Genomic DNA, 21,954 nt, shown 5'->3' on the forward strand with positions numbered 1-21,954 from the left:
GTCCTGCAGTTCCTCTTCAGTCAAGTGCAGAACTATGACAAAACAAAGCCAACCCAGTCCTCAACTCTCACCCGTCAAATACAGATTCAATCCATAGACTGTAAAAAAATATGGATGTTGTGTCCGTGATGTCACCCATAGGTTTCTGAAGAGCTTTTTTGAAGCTTAAAGTAGGTGGTCCCTGCCTTCGCCATCTTGGCTGTGCGTCACCGTGCATCACTTGCGGATAACCGAAAAAGGGTAAAGAGGTGGCTGGTTGCTGAAACTACGCCCGCCTATCTCGATTCTAGTAACAGGCGTGGCAGTTCACCCCTCACTCAAGTGGCCATGCCCCTAATTATTCAAAAAAGTAAGGCTTAATATAATTTAAATGGATGGTTTACAAAGAAATTCACCCCCTCACAGTTGTCATGAAGGGCAAAATGGCTATATATACCAAAAACACTTTTTGTACCAGGTTGTTAACATACTATGTTCTACTCTATAGTTGGGCAGTTTAACATGGAGGTCTATGGGAATTGACTCCCTTTTGGAGCCAGCCTCTTGCGGCCAGCCGATAATTTGCAATTTAAGTCTTGGCTTCATCAGAGAGATCGGAAGGTTGCCCCTCGGTTCAGTCACACCAACAGGTGAACACCTGCAAACCTCTTCTAACAGCTCCTGCTTTATTTGGATGGCTTGTAGTTGTCTTGCTATTGTGGAAGTGTATAGTGTAGGGAAGTTAATATTTTGTAATTTTGAATAAATGGTCAAATATTCTTAAGGAAAGTTTAACAATCATCACATGTAATTTTAATATAGAGTTTGACTAAAGATCCCAGCTATCCTGTCAGAAAGCATGTGTTGATTCTGCCAGTGTGCCATTTGCTGCTCATTGGCATTATCGCGTCATGCCAGGGGAGCCCTTTCACAAAGGTTACTTAAGCACAGCTGAGTAGGGTAGAGGGGAGCTCTTCCGCATTTTACCTTTAATAAATGTTGACCTCATTCATCAGCGAACGTTCCAGAAGTTCCAGTTCATAATTCCCTATGCTTTAAAGCTCACGTAACACACGCTGTTTCTGCATTTCTGATGTTAATCTGGAGTACCTATAGAGTAGTATTACATCCTTTATATCTCCGAAGAGTCTTTAGTTTAAACAGATTTATAAAAGAAAGCTTTACTTTACAGAATCTTTCCGATAACGTACGAAAAAATAAAGGAGGTGAAGTTACTACCGCGGGAGGAGCAAGTATGAATCATGCAACACTATACAACACTGTTTAACTTATGATTCACTACATGTTCGTGTCATTTATATAATATGCACGCACCTATTTCCAACATAAGACAGAAGTCTTACTTACCCCATGCAACTAATGAGAAAATCCATCGCATCAAAAACACAAGCACAACTCCGCTGCAACCCCGGATAATAAACTATATCCATTGTTTTCGTAAGGCTGGCTTTCTTCTCCTTACATCCAAAAACACACTTCTTCTTTCATGCCATTGTTGAGTTTTGATATTAAACAAAACTATGTGGCGTGATATGATGTTTGTAAGTTCTAGCGTCTCCAGCTAATTGACGGGTGGGAGGGGGCGTTTCCAGGGGAAGTGCCCATATAAAGAAGTGATACGTATAGAAAACCCCTGAAATGTCAGCTGGACCTGCAATCGAAAAAAACTTTCCGAAACTTGTACGAACCCTGGCGAGGTGCATTCGGCACAGAAATACGCCCAACTGCTTTTTTGACACTTTGCCTACGTTTAGCATGAGGAAACAACTCTATATCTGTGTTAATAAGTCAGAATGCTTGAAATACCATTGAACCACCCCTTTAAAAAGCCCAGAGTCCTTACACCATTTAAGCAAAAGAAAAGATTCCAGTAAATTTTGATAAATTATAAAATGAGACTCATTTCATAGATTTTTTTGTTGTTGTTGCACCTAATTAAAGATTGTACAAAATAAATATCTCAGTGTTTTGGAAGGCATATGGCACTTTTCCAGCGCATAGTACCCCACTGTATGGTTTGGGTCAGGTCAGCTCACCTCACCTCACTTTGGCTTGGTTAGCTTTTCCATAGAGTTTAAGAGCACTTTGCAGTGGGAGGGATTATAGGCGTGTTGTTATATTTGCGCTGCTTACTACTATGACATCATACAAGTGAGAGCGTTGTTGTACATTCCCGTACATTTATTTATTTCTCAGTCCACCACAAGATTAAAACTGACCACCACAAATAGATGTTTGCACATCACGTTTATCACTACCTCTGTCTCACATGACAGTTTCTGTACAAACACCGGTGGCATTGGTCAACGCGCTCAGCTGAGCATCATTTAAGTTGCGTTTAAGCATATATGCGAACGTGCGCATCGCGATTGTCCCGCCACAAACTGCAAGTCTGGAAAAAAATTGGTACAGTGTTTCCTGATTCTCAACCTGTGGATGTTTTTCATCGCTTAAAGGGAGTTTGGTGAACTTATAGCAGAGCACAGATGACAACATGTTTGCACGAGACAGCGCAAGCTAGCATGAGGGTAAAGCTAATAGCGATGACGCTGGTAGTGACGATTCGCTCAGACCAATCAGTGATCTACAGTGTTTTCATGTCAAATTTTGGTATCAGCTCGGGTCGCTTGGAACTCCGACCGAGGTGGTACTAAACCCAAAACAAACCATGGGGTACTATGCAATAGAAAAGCACCATTAGTGGTATACATTTTGCTTGTTAAAAAACAGATTTTATTAAGTTCCAGGTTGTTCATTGTAGGGGTGTGACGGTCATTATATAACCGTGAGACCGACGGTTATAGTTGAACACCGTCATTAGAACTCTATAACCGCCAAAACCGTGTTATTAAAATATTTTTTTAAACATTTTTTATCATAAAGAATTTTTAAATACTAATTAAAAACAATTGTTAACAGTCTGTGTTATACGCCCCCTCACGTTCTCACGCAGTGAAAAATACAGAGCGGGGCAGACACTGACAACGCGCTGATACAGGACAGACCAGGTTACTTTTCGGTTACTTTTGAGATTTAACATATTAAACAAAGTCTCACCTTTCCAATCATCTCTTCCTTCTAGTTAATTTATAGCATCAAATAAACATGAATGACCATGAGAAGGAATGTTGTTTTAACCGCGGAAAGGCGTCAGTACACTCCGCTTTTCAAGTTCAAATCCTCCCATGCTAATCTACTAACTCTCTTGAACGCACATTCACTGCTAGTTGTCTTGCTGTTAATTTTAAAGAAACGTAGAGCAACTAGCTAATCAGTGTCTAGTTTATTCAAACGCCGGGTGAGCACTGTGCAGCGCGTCTGCGGAGAGCGTTTGCTGCGCGTGGCCATTGTGCTTTTACACCGGCTGCGTTTAATAACAATCTCAAGTTCATATTACTTTCTTTTACCTGCGCATATGAGCAAAACCTCTTCAATACGCTTTTAATCCACATTGTTTTCGTGCTGTCCATGTAATGACAGATATAGACACAATTACAGACATAAAAAGCCCAATGCACAAATCTGTTTCTCTGAAGATTATTAAAATAGATGATAGATAGAGGATTAATTTATGCTGGGCAGAGAGTGACAGCGCAGTCTTCTGGCAACAGTGTGTTTTTTTTTAAATATTTCATTGCTTTCTGTTAAATTGTTCAAAGTTATTACTGTTTAAAACACACTTGGCATCACATTCATGATTTTATGGTAAAATGACACTTTCCCGTCAATCCACGAGCATTTAAACGAGCAAAACGTCCCCACTGACGGTTATGTGACGAACGGTCACATTTGACTCACGTCATAACCGTCATCACCAATTCTGAAACCGGCACACCCCTAGTTCATTGTTTATTGTTAACTGATGACCATCACAACAGTTGAGATTATAGCCTAGGCCACATACCGTCGTAACATTTTCTCTCCAGCCCTTTTTTGGTTCCAGGCTTTTGTTTACAAATGTAATTTGTTTCAGTTTAAGCTGCTCATGGATTGCCTAAGATATAGATTTTAATTTAGGAAAGGTCTTCATGACCCCAAAAATGGTACAGAGAATGGTATTTTAATGAAGTTCTAGCGAAGATGAGTCATGTTTTATGTGTTTTTTGATTGATTAGTTAGATCAGTGCTTCTCAAACTGGGGGCCAAGAGATGGTGCCGGGGGGGGCCCCCAGTTTTATGACATTTGATAAAATTGAATTCTGTGTAATTAAGCCTAAAAAAGGCTACTAACCAACAGCACTACTTTGTATAATTTAATATGTTTTGTTTAATTAAAATTTTAAGTTTTATAACTGGTTTTTGTCATAAATTTTATTTGGGGGGGACGCAAAGCAATGTGCCTTACACAAGGGGGGGGGGGGGGGGGGGCGCACGCTGAAAAAGTTTGGGAACCACTGAGTTAGATCACCTGCTCTTGTCATTTGCATGTAATCCTTCAATTAATAGGTGCTTTTGAAGCCAAGCCAGGACCTCTGTAGAAACTTCACAGGGTTCCTATTTACTAACAAACCTTAACTTCACAAACCTGTTTACTAACATGCCTTGTTGATCACTGTGTCTGGTTAATTATACTTTGCTAAAAATAGGGTTGTTGTTTATAAGATTCTGGGTGTTAGACTTTTTTTGCCGTCTCAAGTCAAAGCAGGTAAATAACTGAGAGCTCAGACAGTCCGGATTAGTGTACATTCATAGATCAATGCCTGTATTTACCTTAGAGCCTACAAATCTGAAAACACCCTGCACCAGTGGGCAGAGAAACCTATCGCACCTTCCAGCTTTATGTATAGAGATTAGGCAGACGTGCTAAGCCCTCAACAAGAATAGCAGGGCGTCTAAAGGGGTAGCTGGTGATTTTGTTTTTCTGATCTGTTTGGGTGTTAGTATGTAATGGTTTTGGTATGAGAATGATAACCTCATTACCGGACCATTTCGGTACAGGGCTTTCGGCACGGTGCACATGTGCGCCGAATGCAATCTTTTGTGTGAGGAACATAGGTCAATTTTTTTGTGTTTCCACACGAACATATAAAGTGGCGGAAGTCTCCGCGTTCAGCGCAAGCCTTGTCAAACATATTACATAATTCGACCCGCAGAAACATTTTTAATTTACTTAGTTGTGTATTCGTTTGATTATTGATGTAAACAGTTATTGAGCTGCTTAAGTGTCGCGTCTAAAAGCTTGTGTTAAAAGCATGTGTCAACGCGCTGTTTAGTTCTTTCAAAAGTGCGTGAGAGGTTGCGTGTCTTTTGTGCTATGCAATCATGAGCCGCGCATTCTGTGACAGCGAGAATAACGGAATGCGTGATCAGATTTTTCATCTGCACCTCACGTCAATCATATCATTGTCACAGTGCGATCAGTTAATCTGGTCGGGACAGAAGAGAAGAGCTGTAACCCGGGCTTACTCAGCTGTTACTCAGCTGAGGAGGGGTTCGTTAGTTTAATGCTGCATTTACACCAACCGCGGTAAGGGCGTGAAGCGCGAGTGATTTCAATGTTAAGTCAATGTGAAGACGCGTTGACGCGCGTCAGGAGGTCCCGCGGCGCGGAAGAGGCGTTCGGCGTGGAGCGGAAGACGCGTTTCCGCCTCATTCGCGCGAAAGGCGCGAGTTGAGCGTTGTGCGCGGTACGCGCGAATGGTGCTTTTGTGCATTTTGCGGATCACGCGAATTTGCGGCTGACGCCCGAGTTGAAAAATTTGAACTTTGGCGGAATTTCGCGCCGCGTTAACCAATCAGGAGCCTGCCTGCTGCTGTGGTGGCAGCCCCGCCCGGAGTCACTCACTCAAGCAGTCACTCGAAGCTATATGACACAAGTTGTTATTTCTATAGAGGAGACAGGAATAAAAAGGACCTCGCTTGGAAGAGTGTCAGTAAGGACTTTGGGCAACTTGGTAAGTTGTAATACACGCTTCACTTTTGAGTCACGTGACGTTTATCGACCCGTGTCGTTTATTTTCCCCATAGTAAGGTTACCAAATACAAACTGGTAACTCTCTCGATAAATGCACAATCAACATCAGTCATTTTGCAAACAGACAACCGCATAGCACTTGCCCCTCCCACAAGAAGCGGAGTTTGCCTCTGACGCTGGTCAAATGCTTGCTTTTTCCGCGCGTCTACTCCGCTCTACACGCGCGAATGCATTCAAATTGTTCAAGCGGCAAACCACGCGTGGAAGACACGATTTTGACGCCCAAACCGCGTTTGGTGTAAACTCAGCATAAGTCACAGCTTACATTGACGACACAAGTAAAGATTAGGAGAAACGTGCAAAAGAAAAAAGATGGCTATGCATGCAACTCACTCATCTCAATCTCAGAAAAAAAATTTGGTGGCAAAAATGTAGGCTAATAGTTCATAAATGTATTCAGGAATTGAATTTGTTAGTTTATTGCAAGGTTTTAGTAGAAAAAGTTTAAGAGAAGGTTAAGAAAAGATTACCTACTGTTATAAAATAATGTAAAAAAGTATGTTTAGTGGAGAACTTTGCAGCAGTATTTTATTTATTATTCTTTTTATTTTATACATATATTTTATTTACTATATTTTAATAAAAAGTATTTAAAAAAGTGTAAACAAATTGTAAAAAAGGTTTATAGTAATAAACAACCTGCAGTTAAATGCAGGGCTCGCAAAATTTTAAAATCCCTGGTAGCCCTTCGGGCAGACACTCTTTAATTTTTGGTAGCCCGAAATGAATATAAGTAGCCCGAATAAAAAATACACTGTTTAATGTAGAATATTGATAAATCCTGGATTTCCATGTAAGCCAACTATTCCTGCCCATCCCCAGCTAACAATTTGGTTCCCAAAACGTTCCCCTATTTTCCAAGGTTTTTGGTTACCCAGGAATGTTTTCTTTAAGAAATTAAACATTCCCCTAATTTTATTTTTAGATTATTTTAACGTTCCCCTAACGTTAGAATAATTGAATTGTTATATTACTGAAATATTATATGAATGTATTATAACACAGGTTATTTTTATAAAAAATACCTCAACACATCACACATTGTATTTAGATAACATGGTATTTTATCAAATATATAAACAACCAGTGACTTTAACACAATATAGAAGACTTAAAGCAGATATTTATTAAAAAGGAGCAAACATTTAATTCCCTTTAGGTTATCAGATCTTACCATAGTCATTTATTTTCGCTAGAATAATGTTAGACTCTGAGGTAAAACGAAATGACAAACACACATTCTATTCGCTTTAGGTAAACATATCTTACCAGTGCTGTTTAGTCACCTATCAAAACTTCTAACATACTCTCAATAGGCTAGACGTGTCAAATCGATAGGAAATCACTCAAACATATTTTCCTTCTCACATATTTAAGTTACTCACTGAAGAAAGAAAAAAGAAACGCTAAAACAATGTTAGTCTATGAGGTAAAAATGAAATGACGCTATTTTATTAAATGACTTGAGTTCGCGCTTTTTTGCTGAGAGCAAGCAGGTGCTCGTGAAGAGCGAAGCCGGGAGAAGCGCGTGCAGAGGGTCGCATGCATATCAGACGTGCACATTAAAGGATGGGTTTATTTATGCTTTCATTTCATTTCCTGACAGTTTCACTTGTTACGTGAGGTTAATAACTGACAAGAGGACGCCGAAATACATACAATATAATTACCTAACTAAATCTGAGACAAAGCAAAAACATTAAAATATTATTTCCTCATCAAGATAGGGCGGAGATACATTTTGGTAGCCCGACAGGAATTCACAATAGCCCCGGGACGTCAGGCTAGCGATTTTGCAAGCCCTGAAATGTTTGCATTTTTCCAACAATGTTGGTTAGTAGACACGCTGCTGATTGACTAAAATGTGTTTTGGTATTCAGCCCTACTCTCTTTTCCAAAGTGTTTTTCAAAAATCATGCACCCCGCCTTCAAATACTCTTTCTTTTGTAAAACACTTTGGATACGTGTATGCTAAATGGATAAGTGTAAATAAGTGTAAACATTCAATTTGTTTGTCACTTCATATTTAAATTGCAGAATGGCATACATTTTCCGAGTGGGAAGTAAATGTCATCAAATTACAGGACACTATATTTAAGGAAAGTGTTTACTTTTACTAAACATTTATTATGTAGAACCTGTATGCGTATGCTTAAATTACATATTTGGAATAACCTTCACACAGCTCTGCATAAAGATTGTTTGACATTTGACATTAAACAACAGTTTGCATATAGATTATAAAGGCATGGGTTCAAGTAAATAATGACTTTATAATGAATTTATTTTGGGATAAACCTTTCTTTAAAAACCCACTGAAGTGCCTTGAAATGTGCAGTTTTGTTAGGTAATATAGCCAATAGCATTTAGTTTACCTCATAGCATGGAATCTGATGAGAAGAAGTGCAGAATGACAGCATAGAAATAGTTGATCTCAGTTGGCGGAAGTGGAGGTATTGTCAGTATTTCGGAGGACACCTTAAGCTTAACGCATTCATAATAATTTCTGATTTACTGGCAACTTTAAGAATTAATCATCCATTCCTTCGTACTTGCTTCAACTGAGTAAATGCGTTATCTTATTTAAAAATTATGGTTTTAATTGGATCTCGGTTTTATAAAAGTATGCTTTATAAAAGTTATGAGACAAATCCCCTCTGGTTAGTTTGGGAAAGCAGTTACAGGGTTTACACTGAAGGCTGTCACTTTGATTAATGGTTTGTTCTGTTCACACAGACAAATTTATCCAATGAGACTCCACATGCCACAGGTTTGTCATGTTTGAGTTACACGTACATGACATTTACATATCTTAACTTCCCTCTGTCGTGTTAGGGAAATGTTTTTAACTATGTGCTTTTAAATCTCCCAGTCAGCTTGTGATAACTTTACAGGAGTGGTTTCTATTACTTCCTGTTATTATGTGAGAAAAAGTGTCTGTATATCTCAATCAAACATTAAAAACATAAACGAGGCATGTGCGTACGTGGTGATACCTTTTAAGTTCATTGGCCTTGCTATTTTTATGTCCAGATAGAGAGAAAGGGAGAGAGTGAGAGAGAGAGATGGAGGGGTGGGCTGGTCTCCACTCCTAAGAGCATTACGAGAGCGCTTGTTTGTGACATTAGCGGAGTGTGCTGTCACTGTCATATGGCAAACCAAAGCAGCCTCGACTGGTTTACAGCAGAGACGCTTATTACAGACCCCGGCTGTTTACTCTTCACTATCCCATCCGGAGCCCTCGGCTTAATCCCGAGCGATACTCCTCAGCCTGTCACCAAGGTAAGAGAGGCAACTCTCACGAGCCGGTGGGCAAGATGAGACAAAACCGCACTGGCACTTTTCTCAGACGTGTTTGAGGAAACTGTGTAACTTGTGGCTTTTAAACTTCACGCTTTCTTGCTAGCACCTGGACCTAAATACTGGAATTATTTGTTGTAAATGTCTATGAAGCATTAGTTTTTGAGGTTTTAATGGTTGTTCTGTTTGAAACATACTGTTTAACCTGTCATGTTGTTTTTCATTGCGCTGTCAAAGTCTCCGCTGTTTATAAAGTCTGTATTTATGAGCTTGTGTCATGTGACCGCCCCCACTGCTATATATAGGCTATGTATGTATGTGTAAATATATGCATCCAAATAAAAAGGAAGTACTATACATTGGTAATTGCTATAGTTAGCCATGGAATACTTTAACAAAGAGTAATTACTAGAATATTCTGATAATAACTAGGCTATAGTGCATTGATTAACTGTAGTAAATACTGTAGTATACATCAAAATGTACAATAAGTTTAAAAAACACTACAGTATTTTACTGCAGTATACTATTACTAAAGTGTAATCAAATATATTATTCTCTATTTTGCAAGCTTTGCCATTGTGTTTAGAGTAGAGTAGAGTATACTTTATTGTCCTTTACAGGAAATTTGTTTTGGACTCACAGCTGCAGTAGTATACAAACATACACACAGAACACAATAGACAATAATCACAATATAGGAATAATAAATACAAAAAATAATTAATAAAAATAAAAAAAAAAAAACTACATTTTATCATTTAAAATATTAATAGATACCGGTAAAAATGACTTTTTAAAACGGTTGCTCTTACATAGCGGGACTCTATAACGTTTCCCTGATGGCAGAAGTTGGTACATTGGGAATAAAGCATGATTAGGATCATTCACTATAGATTGTGCATTCTTGAGAACTAATGATTCATAAATCATTTGAAGTGATGTATACTCTCGAACACCAATGATTTTCATTGCAGTTTTAACAAGACGAGCAAGCTGTGACTTCAATTGGACTGAGAGATTACCATACCATGCTTGCATCCCATAATTTAAAAGACTACCCAAGACTGCATAATAAAATAATTTAGACATGTTTTTTTTTAAGGAACTCCACTCAGCTGCCAGTAAAGGTTTATAAAATATATATATAGTTTTAATGAATTAACATATTTCTCTTGTTTTCATATTTAGCAGGTTTCTCATCCAGCATCTTGTCTGTTAATGGAGTTCCGGCAGGGCAGCGGTGATTACTGCCACGCCCAACATCGCTGAACACCTTGACCTGGGGTGGATGCACCTGAATCTGCCTCTGAATGTCCAGAGAAACACCTTGCCTGCCCTTCTCTCGCTGGTATTTCTGAATGACCGCCTCGCCGTGCACCAAATGGGGTAATTGGTATCACGACACCTGGCATTTGGCTACCGGACGCTGTTCCACCCGTCTACTTGCCCGTCAGAGTACCCCTAACAAGAGGAAGAGGCAGACTGATTGGAAGAGGAAGTCTGTTGTTGCCTTCAAACCGGGCAGCTTTCATTTTTATATACTGATTAGTAGTGACTTAAAGCAGAGGATCCTGCATCTCTGTAGAACTGCTCTGTAGGCCAGATCAAGCGCAGGACGGTGAGTGGAGCTCTGTGGATTCGGATTTTCTATAGAGTTGGAGGGACACTAGCATGGTCAGGATGAACCGCCCGGCTCCCGTTGAGGTCTGCTACAAAAACATGCGCTTCTTGATCACGCACAACCCCACCAATGCAACATTAAATAGTTTCATAGAGGTAAGAGACATTTAAAATGTACAACGCAGACATGACCGTAATATACCAAACACTTGGCTTTGAAAGAGTAACTAAAGGAGCTACCAAGAATTCAAAACATTTATTCATCATTTAACTGTTCTGCTTTGTTTATGAATAAATGCAACTTGCTCCATCATGTTTCTTCAGGATTTGAAGAACTATGGGGCAACAACAGTGGTGCGTGTGTGTGAAATAACCTATGATAAGACACCACTGGAAAAGGATGGAATTACAGTCATGGTAAGATATACCATGTTTATTTCTGTGCCATACTGTAAATGAGTATGAATGTGGATCGTGTTTTCCAAATCAGCACTGCCCTTTTAATGTCCTTTCACTTTTCTGTTTTGAAACAACTTTACTAGTGTAGGGTAAAACATATAGGGTCTGTTTCCTGCACAGGGCTTATCCTAGCCCCATATTAATATGCATTTTTTGCCTTGATGTTAAAACATTTTGCACTGACATATTTTAACATATATCAGTGCCATTGTTTAATCCCAAGATGCACACCAGTATTGTTTTTTGGTAAGGTGTGTTTGTAAAAACTACATAAATGTCCTAATATAATTAAGGATTAGTCCTGGATTAATCTAAACCCTGTCTGGGAAACTGCCCCATTAGTTGGTAAAAAAACCTCTCTATAATGGTTTTGCAACGTAAATACAAACAATGAGAGCACTGGTGTTGTGACCTATAGTTAATTTAATGTTTTTTTATCTTTAACAAAAAAATTATGATAAGATAAACTGACTACAGACTAGGGGGTAACAATACATCAATATGCATCGATACATAGATTTTATTCCTAACTATTCGATGTATCGATGCCACACATAAAAAATCCATTTGAGGTACCTTTATTTTGACACTTTCCTTGTCCCCATTCCTTGACATAACGTCCATCTACGCATTTCCCCCAAAGCGGGCATTTTTGTTTATTTTCATCTGCTAGCATCAGCAAGTGAATGCCATGCAGCAACAAAGTGGTTGTAGCAGCGAAAACACAACGATATTGTCCATGCAAAACGCAGTTTCCCCTCTAATGTCCTCTTTAACATGTTGATCAGAGACCAATGTTTAAGTGCTTTTATTGGATCCCCAGTGCTTCTGTCAACCTAGAAAATGTGAATAAGATCAACCCAGTAATTTAGTTTTGGTAAACCATTCTCTGCAAGCATGTAAATAAATAGGTCATTGAAATTTGGCTCCCTTTGTGATGTCAGAAGGGGATAATGCCGCCCCTTAAAGGGATAGTTCGGCCAAAAACGATATTAAACCCATGATTTACTCACCCCCAAGCTGTCAGAGTTGCAAATGTCTGTCGTTTTTCAGACAAACACATTTTCGGATATTTTAGAAAATAATTTAGATCTTTCAGTTGATTAAATGTAATGTTACGGGGTCCACCCATAGTCCACAACCTTCAAGTCCCAAAAAAGTGCGTCCATCTTTCACAAATTAAATCCAAACGGCTCCAGGATGATAAACAAAGGTCTTCTGAGGGTAATCCGCGCGGTGTTGTTGTAGAAATATCCATATTTAAAACTTTATTAATGAAAATAAATACCTTCCGGTAGCGCCGCCATCTTAGACTCCTCTGTATTCAGGAGAGAGTATTAGCGTAGTGTACACACTTTTCTTAGTGACGTATGACAAATTCGGAGGGCGGGGGCACAGAGCAGCAGCAGAGTAGCCTCCGTAGGCTGCGTAAGCTCTCATCCTGAATGCGGACACGACTAAGATGGCGGCGCTACCGGAAGGTATTTATTTTCGTTAATAAAGTTTTAAATATGGATATTTCTACAACAACACCGCGCGGATTACCCTCAGAAGACCTTGGTTTATCATCCTGGAGCCGTTTGGATTTATTTTGTGAAGGATGGACGCACTTTTTTTGGACTTGAAGGTCGTGAACTATGGGTGGACCCCGTAACATTACATTTAATCAACTGAAAGATCTAAAACATTTTCTAAAATATGCGAAAATGTGTTTGTCTGAAAAACGATGGACATATGCAACTCGGACTGCTTGGGGGTGAGTAAATCATGGGTTCAATATCATTTTTGGCCGAACTATCCTTTTAATCTGCACTATCAGACCACTGAACTGCCATTTAGTGCAGAGATCAGCTCATTTGCATTTACTGTAAAAGGACACACCCAAAACGACACATTTTTGCTCACACCTACAAAGTGGCAATTTTAACATGCTATAATAAATTATCTATATGGTATTTGGTATTTTGAGCTAAAACTTCACACATGTACTCTGGGGACACCAATGATGTATCTTAAAAACGTATTGTGAAAAGTCCCCTTTCAGTTTAACAGCTTTATTTTTTATATTAATTTATTTTTCAATGTAATAATATTTTTATAAAACTACCTAAGTGATTGTCACTATTGCACATTTTGGCACAAAATACTGAAAGACTTTGACTGTTGACATCATAAGCTTGATTTAACGTGACATTTTGCTAGGGCTGTGCAAAAAGATATTTTGATCTCTACTATCGATATTTTTTAAAAAACCATCAAATCCCTCTGCGTGCTTCAAATGACCTCCTCGGCCGCTGCTATAGTTGTCTCTGTCCAGTTGTCTGTCATATATGGCCATTCGGCCAATGTCTCAAAAGTTAGTGGGAGTGAGAAAATGGCAGAAAATGTAAAAACACCTGCAGCTTTCAAAGCCGACGTGTGGAAGTACTTAGGCTTTAAAAAATGTTTTTAATTCAGCTCTATTTTTTACATTTTTGATAAAAAAAGAAAAAGTACTGCAATGTATCGCAACATGCAATGTATCGTATCGTATCGCGATACATTGTATAATGACACATGATTCGTGATATGTATCGTATCGTGAGGCCCTTGCCAATACCCAGCCCTACATTTTGCCCCTCATTATTCATTTTTCTTTATTTAAAAAAAGTCTTTTTGTTAATTTGTTGTTCTGAAGGTTCCAATTGGGACCGAGGTTGTGTCATTTTCAAGGAGTTTAATTAAATGTTCATGTTAAATATTTTGGTTGCATTTGTAAGTAAAAGTGTAATATAAAAATATCGATAATTCAGTCAAATTTAATCGCAGTGAAGAAGTGTTTTGTGGTATCGTCAAAAATCGCACAACTGGCAGAAAGAATCGATATTGTATCGCATCCTAATGAACGTCCGATACACACCCTCGCTCTGTCATCTAAATTTAAAAATCCTGGGCATTTCCCTTGCTGTGTCACACCATGACACTTGTTTTTTAATTAACACTTCTGATATACTGCGGTGATGCTGCTATAATCGAGTGGATTTATACAACAACCACCTTATCTAGGATGAGGAGGCTTGTCCTGGTCAACACAGACCACAACTACATAGTTCATTTAGCTTTATTTCATTTTGAAGCACATATGAAATCACGTGATCACATGAGTCATGTGATAATAAAGTTAAATCAACTAAGATGAGGTTGCTTTTTCTTTCTGGTGCTTAAAGAGAATTCAGACTAGAACTGCAGACATCTGAACTTGATATTAGATCTGTCTCAGCCCTTACCTCGTCTTTGTAATGCTTGACTCCAACATCCACATGCATTTTCAATTTGGCTTGTCAACATTTCCTATTACCATGGCAGCAGGAAGGGAGATTGGTCTTTCTCTCTATCTCTGGGCTTTTTTATTAAGACTTATTCACCCTGATACCCTTTATTCGATTTATCTGAATAAAAAGTGTTGTATTTTGTACTTTGTTGGAATGTGAAATGAATATGATTTTTAGAATTTGTCCCTGGCTGGGAATTCAAGAAACGTAAAAGTCCAAGCCTCCCAGATTGTAAAGTTCTGTATAGGTTTATTTTGTATGCTGGTGCATCCCGGGCTTTACCTTTAGAATGCATTGGAAGCATAACAGACACACGATTATGTAAATCAACTTCCTCCTCAGGGCAACACGCACTTTCAAGAGAAAGACATGTTACTAAGAATCTACAGAACCTGTTTAAAACATTGCTGTTATGTGACTTCATCAGAAGTCAGATGAACACCTCCATGTCTCTGTCAAAGTTTTTTTTTGCATAATTTCCATCAAGAAAATGCAGCTTGTTCATGCTTGGCTAGACACGATTTAATGTTTTTAATTTAGTTAAAACGAGAGTCATTTTAATTGCACTCAATGGAGACTGAAGAGCTCTCTCGTGTAAACTGTGAATTCATCCAGAAATAAACATTTAGTTACCTCACCCTCATGTTGTTACAAACCTGTATGACTTTCCTCCTTCGGTGAACACCAAATGAAAAGTTGGCTTGTAAACAATGTCATAATTTTCATTATTGAGTCAACTATTGCTTTAAAACGAAGTGCCCTGTCTTCCATTGTTTGCTTAAACAGGTAGTCTCGCCCCAAGCTCAAGCCATTGGTTAAATTAGGAGTTAATATATCAGACCACTCAGACAAACAGCAATGTTGACACTCCTCAAGGAATTCAAACTACCAATGGTTTACATGTAGTTTTTGCAAATTGACTTTTCTTTGCTCTTTGCTCTCTCTTTCTGTTTACTCTGTGGTTTTTGTTATATAAACGGATCACTTCTGCTCTCCATAAAGAGAGATGAGGTAATGACTTTGCAGGGGTGCGAAACGTGAAATGGGATTTCCTCTTCATTTCAATCAACTCCAGATGGATTAAAAATCTCACCTTTCCCATTTTTACCCATTGCGTCAGTGCTTGAACGGTTCAGTGGAGTTGCAACAAGCCGATGATAGAAAGTGGAATTGCATTTCAGCGTGGATTTGTGCATTTCAGCTGCTGTTTAAAACCGAGGCAAGCTTCAGCTGAACAATTCATAAAGTCTGTTTAAAGGTCACGTTCTTCATGATCCCATTTTTTAAAACCCTAGTTAGTGTGTAATGTTGCAATAATAGCATAAATAATATCTGTAAAATGATAAAGCTCAAAGTTCACTCTCAGGCGATATATTTTCTTTAACAAAATTCACCTTTCAAAGTCTACAGCGAACAGCCAGTTTAGACTACAGCCATCTATTTCCTGCTTTAATGACGTCAGTAGAACAGTTTTTTTGACTAAACTCCACCCACAGGAATACGTTAGTCATCAGCTAAGCTAACGGCAAGCTAAGTTGCTATCGAATCACAACACACTAAACAAACTACACAATCAGAACTCGATACGTATTTCTGAAGGAGGGACTTCATAGAACAAGAAAAACATCAGCCTGTTTTGAGGACAGTGAAAACAGCGGTATACAGATAAGTAAACTGTGTGAAAAAACCTGCGGTTTTTTTATACACGTGAAAAATTAACACGTTATATTGCGCACTGTAAACACAATCAAAGCTTCAAAAACACAGAAAGAACGGGAGCTTTAAAACAAGCCAAAAACAGAAATACATCATGTTTCATTTTCATGTGAAACAGGAATTCTTTAAAAGAGACAGTTATTCCAAAAATCATTTACTCGCCCTCAAGTTATTCCAAACCTGTATAAATGTCTATGTTTTGCTGAACACAAAGGAAGATATTTGTAATCAAGCAGTAAACAGGAGCGCCATTTGGAAAAACATAAAACAGAAGTCAATGGTGCTCCAAAACGGCACATTGCTACTTTGTGTTCAGCTGCACAAAGAAATTTATACATGTTTGGAACTTGAGCGTGAGTAAATGATGACAGAATTTAAGTTTTTGGTTGAACTCTCCTTTTTAAGTGAGATGACACGTGAGATAGTATCTCATACTCCGTTAAAGTTGTAAAACCAAAAACCCCTTTGATGAAAAGGTTAGCGTTTGCTGACAGCTAACAGGTGCCTCAGACTCCGCTTTTGTAAGCAGAGGGTCTTGTTGCTGGAGAAATAGCAGGTATGCGATTCAAGGAAAATGCTGGGACATATTCCACAATTAGGCACACAGTGCTGGTTCTGGAGTCGGTGTTCCCTGGCAAGAGTACAGAACCCTTCCATCTTGGAATGGCCTCTTGGAATTAATAGCCTACTGTTGACATACTAGACAAGGAGGGGCCTATTAACCTCTTAGTGGATTAAAATGTTATTTTTAAACCTGGAGATTCTCATAGACAGCCCCCATTAGAAACTTGCTTCTCTGTATGTGTTCCTTTTTTGAGGATGCATTTCAAATCAGTCTGTTTTCAATGTCTTTCGGCACATTTGTTTGTAAAGCATAAATTAGTTTCATTCTACCATGAAAAGCCACTCGTGAGAGAAAAATAGCTGTAATGTTGGCCTGTATGTGAGTCAGATGTGTTTATCCTTTCCTACTGAAGTTCAGATCTGCTGATGCATTTATCATAATCCTGAACTGTTCTCTAAAAGGATTCGTCGATTTTCTTAAAAAAAAAATCCAGATAATTTACTTTCCATCATGTCATCCAAAATGTTTTTTGAGAAAAACATTCCAGAATTTGTCTCATTTTAATAGACTTTAATGGACCCCAACACTTAACAGTTTTAATGCAGTTTAAAATTGCAGTTTCAAAGGACTCTAAACGATCCCAAGTGAGGCATAAGGGTCTTCTATAGCAAAACAATTGTCATTTTTGAAAAATATGCACTTTGAAACCACAACTTCTCATCTTCCTCCGGTCGTGTGACGCGCCAGCGCAACTTCACGTAATTGCGTAATGATGTCGAAAGGTCACATGTAACATATATGAAACGCACATTTGCGGACCATTTTAAACAATAAACTGACACAAAGACATTAACTAGTATCATTCAACATACAACAACGTCGGAACGGGCCTCTGTCTCCACACTTGTAAACACCTGGGCGTAGTTTTGCATACGTCATCCATGACCTCTTGAAATGATGATGTATTACCTGAGGTCGCGCTGGTGCGTCACACGAATGGAGGAAGACAAGAAGTTGTGGTTTGAAAGTGCCTTGTTTGGGATCGTTTAGAGTCCATTGAAGCAGCAATTTTAAACTGCATTAAAACTGTTAAGTGTTGGGGTCCATTAAAGTCCATTAAAATGAGAAAAATCCTGGAATGTTTTCCTCAAAAACATAATTTATTCTCGACTGAACAAAGAAAGACATCAACATTTTGGATGACATGGTGGTGAGTAAAATATCTGGATTTTTTTAAGAAAATGCACCAATCCTTTAAATGGGCCATGGCACCATACTTTAAGATGTCAAATAAATCTTTGGTGTCCCCAGAGCACATATGTGAAGTTTTAGCTCAAAATACCATATAGATAATTTATTATAATATGTTACAATTGACACTTTGTAGGTGTGTGCAAAAATGTGCTGTTTTGGGTGTGTCCTATTAAATGCAAAGGAGTGGATAAAGTGGAAACACTGATCACAATGATGGTGGTTTGTTGCAATTGAAACTCAGTTGTGCTGTGAATTATTTTTTTTCTCTCTCTCTTTCTCTGCACTAAATGGCAGTGCTGTGATTGGATTGTGCAGATAAAGGGGGTGGTATTATTCTAATAAGAGCTTTTTATGACATCATAAAAAGGGACAAATTTCAACAACCTATTTTTGTATGTGCTTGTAAAGCATGGTTTACCAAAACTAAGTTACTGGGTTGATCTTTTTCACATTTTCTAGGTTGATTGTAGCACTGGGGACCCAATTATAGCACTTAAACATGGTGTAAGTCTAATTTTCATGCCATGGCCCCTTTAAGCAAAGAATGTGATTGCTCGATATAGCCGACTAAAATCGAAGGAGTATGAGAAATGTAAAAGTCAAACACTCGAAGACTTTGATATAAGGAGTCTTTGAACACAACATATTTTGTGGTCATGCCCGTGTTTGCTCTGTTACTCAATCGGACAACATTTGTGATGATTCAGCTCTTGCACATGGTGCTGAATTGAGCTGTTCGTGACAGATCCGATTGAAGCGACGGACTTGACAGGACGAGTGGACGTGCCGATTTTGCGTTTGCAGAACTTGTGAAAATCACACAGGAAGCATCAAAGGGTTTCACAGGCGCTCTGAGAACTAGAGATAATGTTTAGTTTTAAAGTGCTATAGAGCACCACCTGCTGGTGATGATTGGAATTAATTGTTTCCTATGAACTATTTTCTATTTCCATTGGCTTTCTTTGCGTCTCCCTATCATTACAGACACGCTTGCGAACACACTCATAGATGTGTTTTTTCGCACAGGACTGGCCTTTTGATGATGGTGCTCCTCCTCCTACTAAAATAGTGGATGACTGGCTCAGTCTGCTGAAGAATAAGTTCTGTGAGGATCCAGGCTGCTGTGTGGCTGTTCACTGTGTGGCTGGACTTGGCCGGTAAGTGAATAAAGTCAAGAAACGTTATTGTCATTTCAACCGTATATAGCAGTGCGGTACAAAGTGAAATGAGACTAGGTTTCTCCAGGACCATGGTGCTATATACAGACACTGAACTACATAAAAACAACACAAAGCTAAGGACTAAAAAGTAGTTTAACCTGGCCACATAAAGTGCATGTGTGCAACCTGGTGCAATAAGTGCCAGACAAAAGACAATGCATGACAGAAGACAGGTGCATAATAAAAATAAATAAAAGCAGAGCCGGCAAGGGCAGCATGACATAACATTACATCATTCTGCTGTTTTAGACATGTTGCTTACTGCAAATTATAGCCATAAGCTGTGTTTCCATTACCCTTTAAATTGCACAAATTGACATTGCGAACTGAAAATACAGCCAGTAAAAACACGTCAATTTTGCAAAAAACTCCCATATATCACAAAAAAGTTTTTACACTTGAGGTGGGTTTTCAGGCAATTTATAAAATATGTATTTTGCAAAACTGCAATGGAGACAGTTTATTTGCACTTTCAGGTCACCTGATGCAAGTCACATAATTATTATTTAAGATGACGCGGAAACACCTCAATACGTGTCTGGCTTTACTTGCCAATAATGTTTGGATAACATTCCTACATCTCTTTTGATTTAAAATAATATACTATTACCTCCAAGAAACACCTATACATTGGCGCTCCTAAGTATAAGGGGCTTTCCTTGGCATATTTTTATGGATAATACTCTTACGTCCCCTTCGGTTAAAAATAATGCCTAGTGCGATAGATGGGATATTATTGAACCTTCCAACATCAGTCGACGTTTGGAATGACTTATCATGATAGGAAAAAACTACGCTTCAGTCGCATATCATTGGTTAATGGAAAGCCTTAATTTCGCAAAAGAAAACAACGTTTTGCGCAAATCTGAAATGGTAGTGGGTGATCTCATGAAATCCAGATTTAGAAGGTGTCCAGCATCAGATTTTTTGAAAAGCCCTTGAAGCCAAATCATTTAAGATTAAGGTCTGAACTTACAATAACCATTATTTTTAGAGGATTAAAAAAATATATATTTTCTATTGAATTATAAAAAAAATCATTATCAAAAATTATCATTACCGCAACATGATATTACATTAAATATATGCATTTACAAACTCATGTTTCATTAATGAGAACTAAAAAGTTGTTTAGGTACTATGACAAACTAAATTTCAACTTTTATCTGGAGAGAAAAAATAAGAACTGCTTACCTGGTAGCCATCTTGAGTGTCACAGTCAATTATGTCCCTTCCAACAAATGTTTTTTTAGTTCCTTGAGGGCTAAAACAATGAATTAAAATTGTTGTGGAGGATGAGAAAATTGGTCTTGGACACATTTATATTCCTTATTATTGTCTCTACATTTACCAATGATCTTTAAATACCACATGTTTCTTTACTGTAAATGTTTATAGTATAACATGCACTGACGCTTTTTATTTATTCGATTTTTTTAATTATAAATATTTCCATGTCAAAGAACCTGGACACGTTGCGGTAATGAAAATGTTCCCCTTAAATGTGGAAAAAACAACAAAATTGGTTTCATTTGAAATCATATGCAAAATAGTACATGAAGAGATGTTTGTAACTGTATGCTTCTTATTTTGATACTTTAACTTTAATAACTTACTTTTTTATCAAAATGTTTCATGACACCTCAATTTCGTGAGAATCACCCAAATATAACTACTGTTGTTCCATGCTTTTTAATCATTCAGGAACATTTGGAATTCTTTGCAACATTGTTTTGTGATTGACAGCTGTATAGATTTAAGTTAGGAGAAATCTGTGAATCTATGAAATTTTTCATGCGAAGGTTCTGCGCAGGCCAAGCCAATAATTAGTTTTCCTGTTTAGAACATGTAGACGTGCAAATGCTCATCAGCATTTGAAGGGTCAGATATGTGGCTCAGCTTTACACATTTAGAAACATTTCTCAAACATATTAAGCCCATTAAACAGTCCTTCCCAGGATCTGTTGCTCTTTTCCCCATCCGAATGCAATGAAGAATCATTTGTGCAGTGTCTCTGCCAGAGCTGCAAGCTGGGATGTTTTAGTGTGGCTTTTGATTTTTACTGTTTACATTTGGTTTCTCATCCTTTTTTGCTTCACCCCAAAACCCCCCGGTGACAGACCAGTGTTCCCTTTAGGTCAAACTCATTCGCCTCGCCTGAAACCATGCGCCAAAACCAACTCTTCACATGCACACACTATTGATTGAAGTTTATTATTCGAGGCACAAAGGTTGACGTCCAAAGACGAAACAGGAAGAAGAGGATAAGCGGCTCTCGTAATTGCTCCTCTGTGTGTTCCCCATAATGACTGTTAGTGGAGGATCTCGGTGTAGAAACTCCTATCTGGCCAGTTGTCAAAATACACACAGACCTTAATTAAGCAGCAAGCCGTAGAGCCAGGCGGTCAAATGCAGGAGTGATAACGGCACTCTGGTTTACCCTGCCTACCAACCTCACACTTTGACCTCTGACTGCTTTTGCTAACAAGTTAAGCATCAAACTCTATGACGTAGGTTGCTGGTCCTGTGGGA

General features: G+C 38.4%; 1 protein-coding gene across 2 annotated transcripts in view; it reads left to right on the forward strand.

The window, feature by feature from the left end:
- The window catches only part of ptp4a3b (protein tyrosine phosphatase 4A3b), a 37,977-nt gene that overhangs the window by 12,609 nt on the left and 3,414 nt on the right, over positions 1-21,954 (forward strand). Inside the window, exons 1-4 of one of the 2 annotated variants that reach the window (XM_065245375.2) lie at positions 9,059-9,256; positions 10,466-11,053; positions 11,222-11,314; positions 19,229-19,359. In XM_065245375.2, the coding sequence (XP_065101447.1) occupies positions 10,949-11,053; positions 11,222-11,314; positions 19,229-19,359 (329 nt within the window). In that variant the 5' untranslated portion in view covers positions 9,059-9,256; positions 10,466-10,948. Of the gene's footprint in view, positions 1-9,058; positions 9,257-10,465; positions 11,054-11,221; positions 11,315-19,228; positions 19,360-21,954 lie in introns of those variants that run through there. The other variant, XM_065245376.2, reaches the window with a different exon arrangement.

This window comes from Paramisgurnus dabryanus, chromosome 13, assembly GCF_030506205.2.
Source record: "Paramisgurnus dabryanus chromosome 13, PD_genome_1.1, whole genome shotgun sequence".
NCBI classification, from domain to species: domain Eukaryota; kingdom Metazoa; phylum Chordata; class Actinopteri; order Cypriniformes; family Cobitidae; genus Paramisgurnus; species Paramisgurnus dabryanus.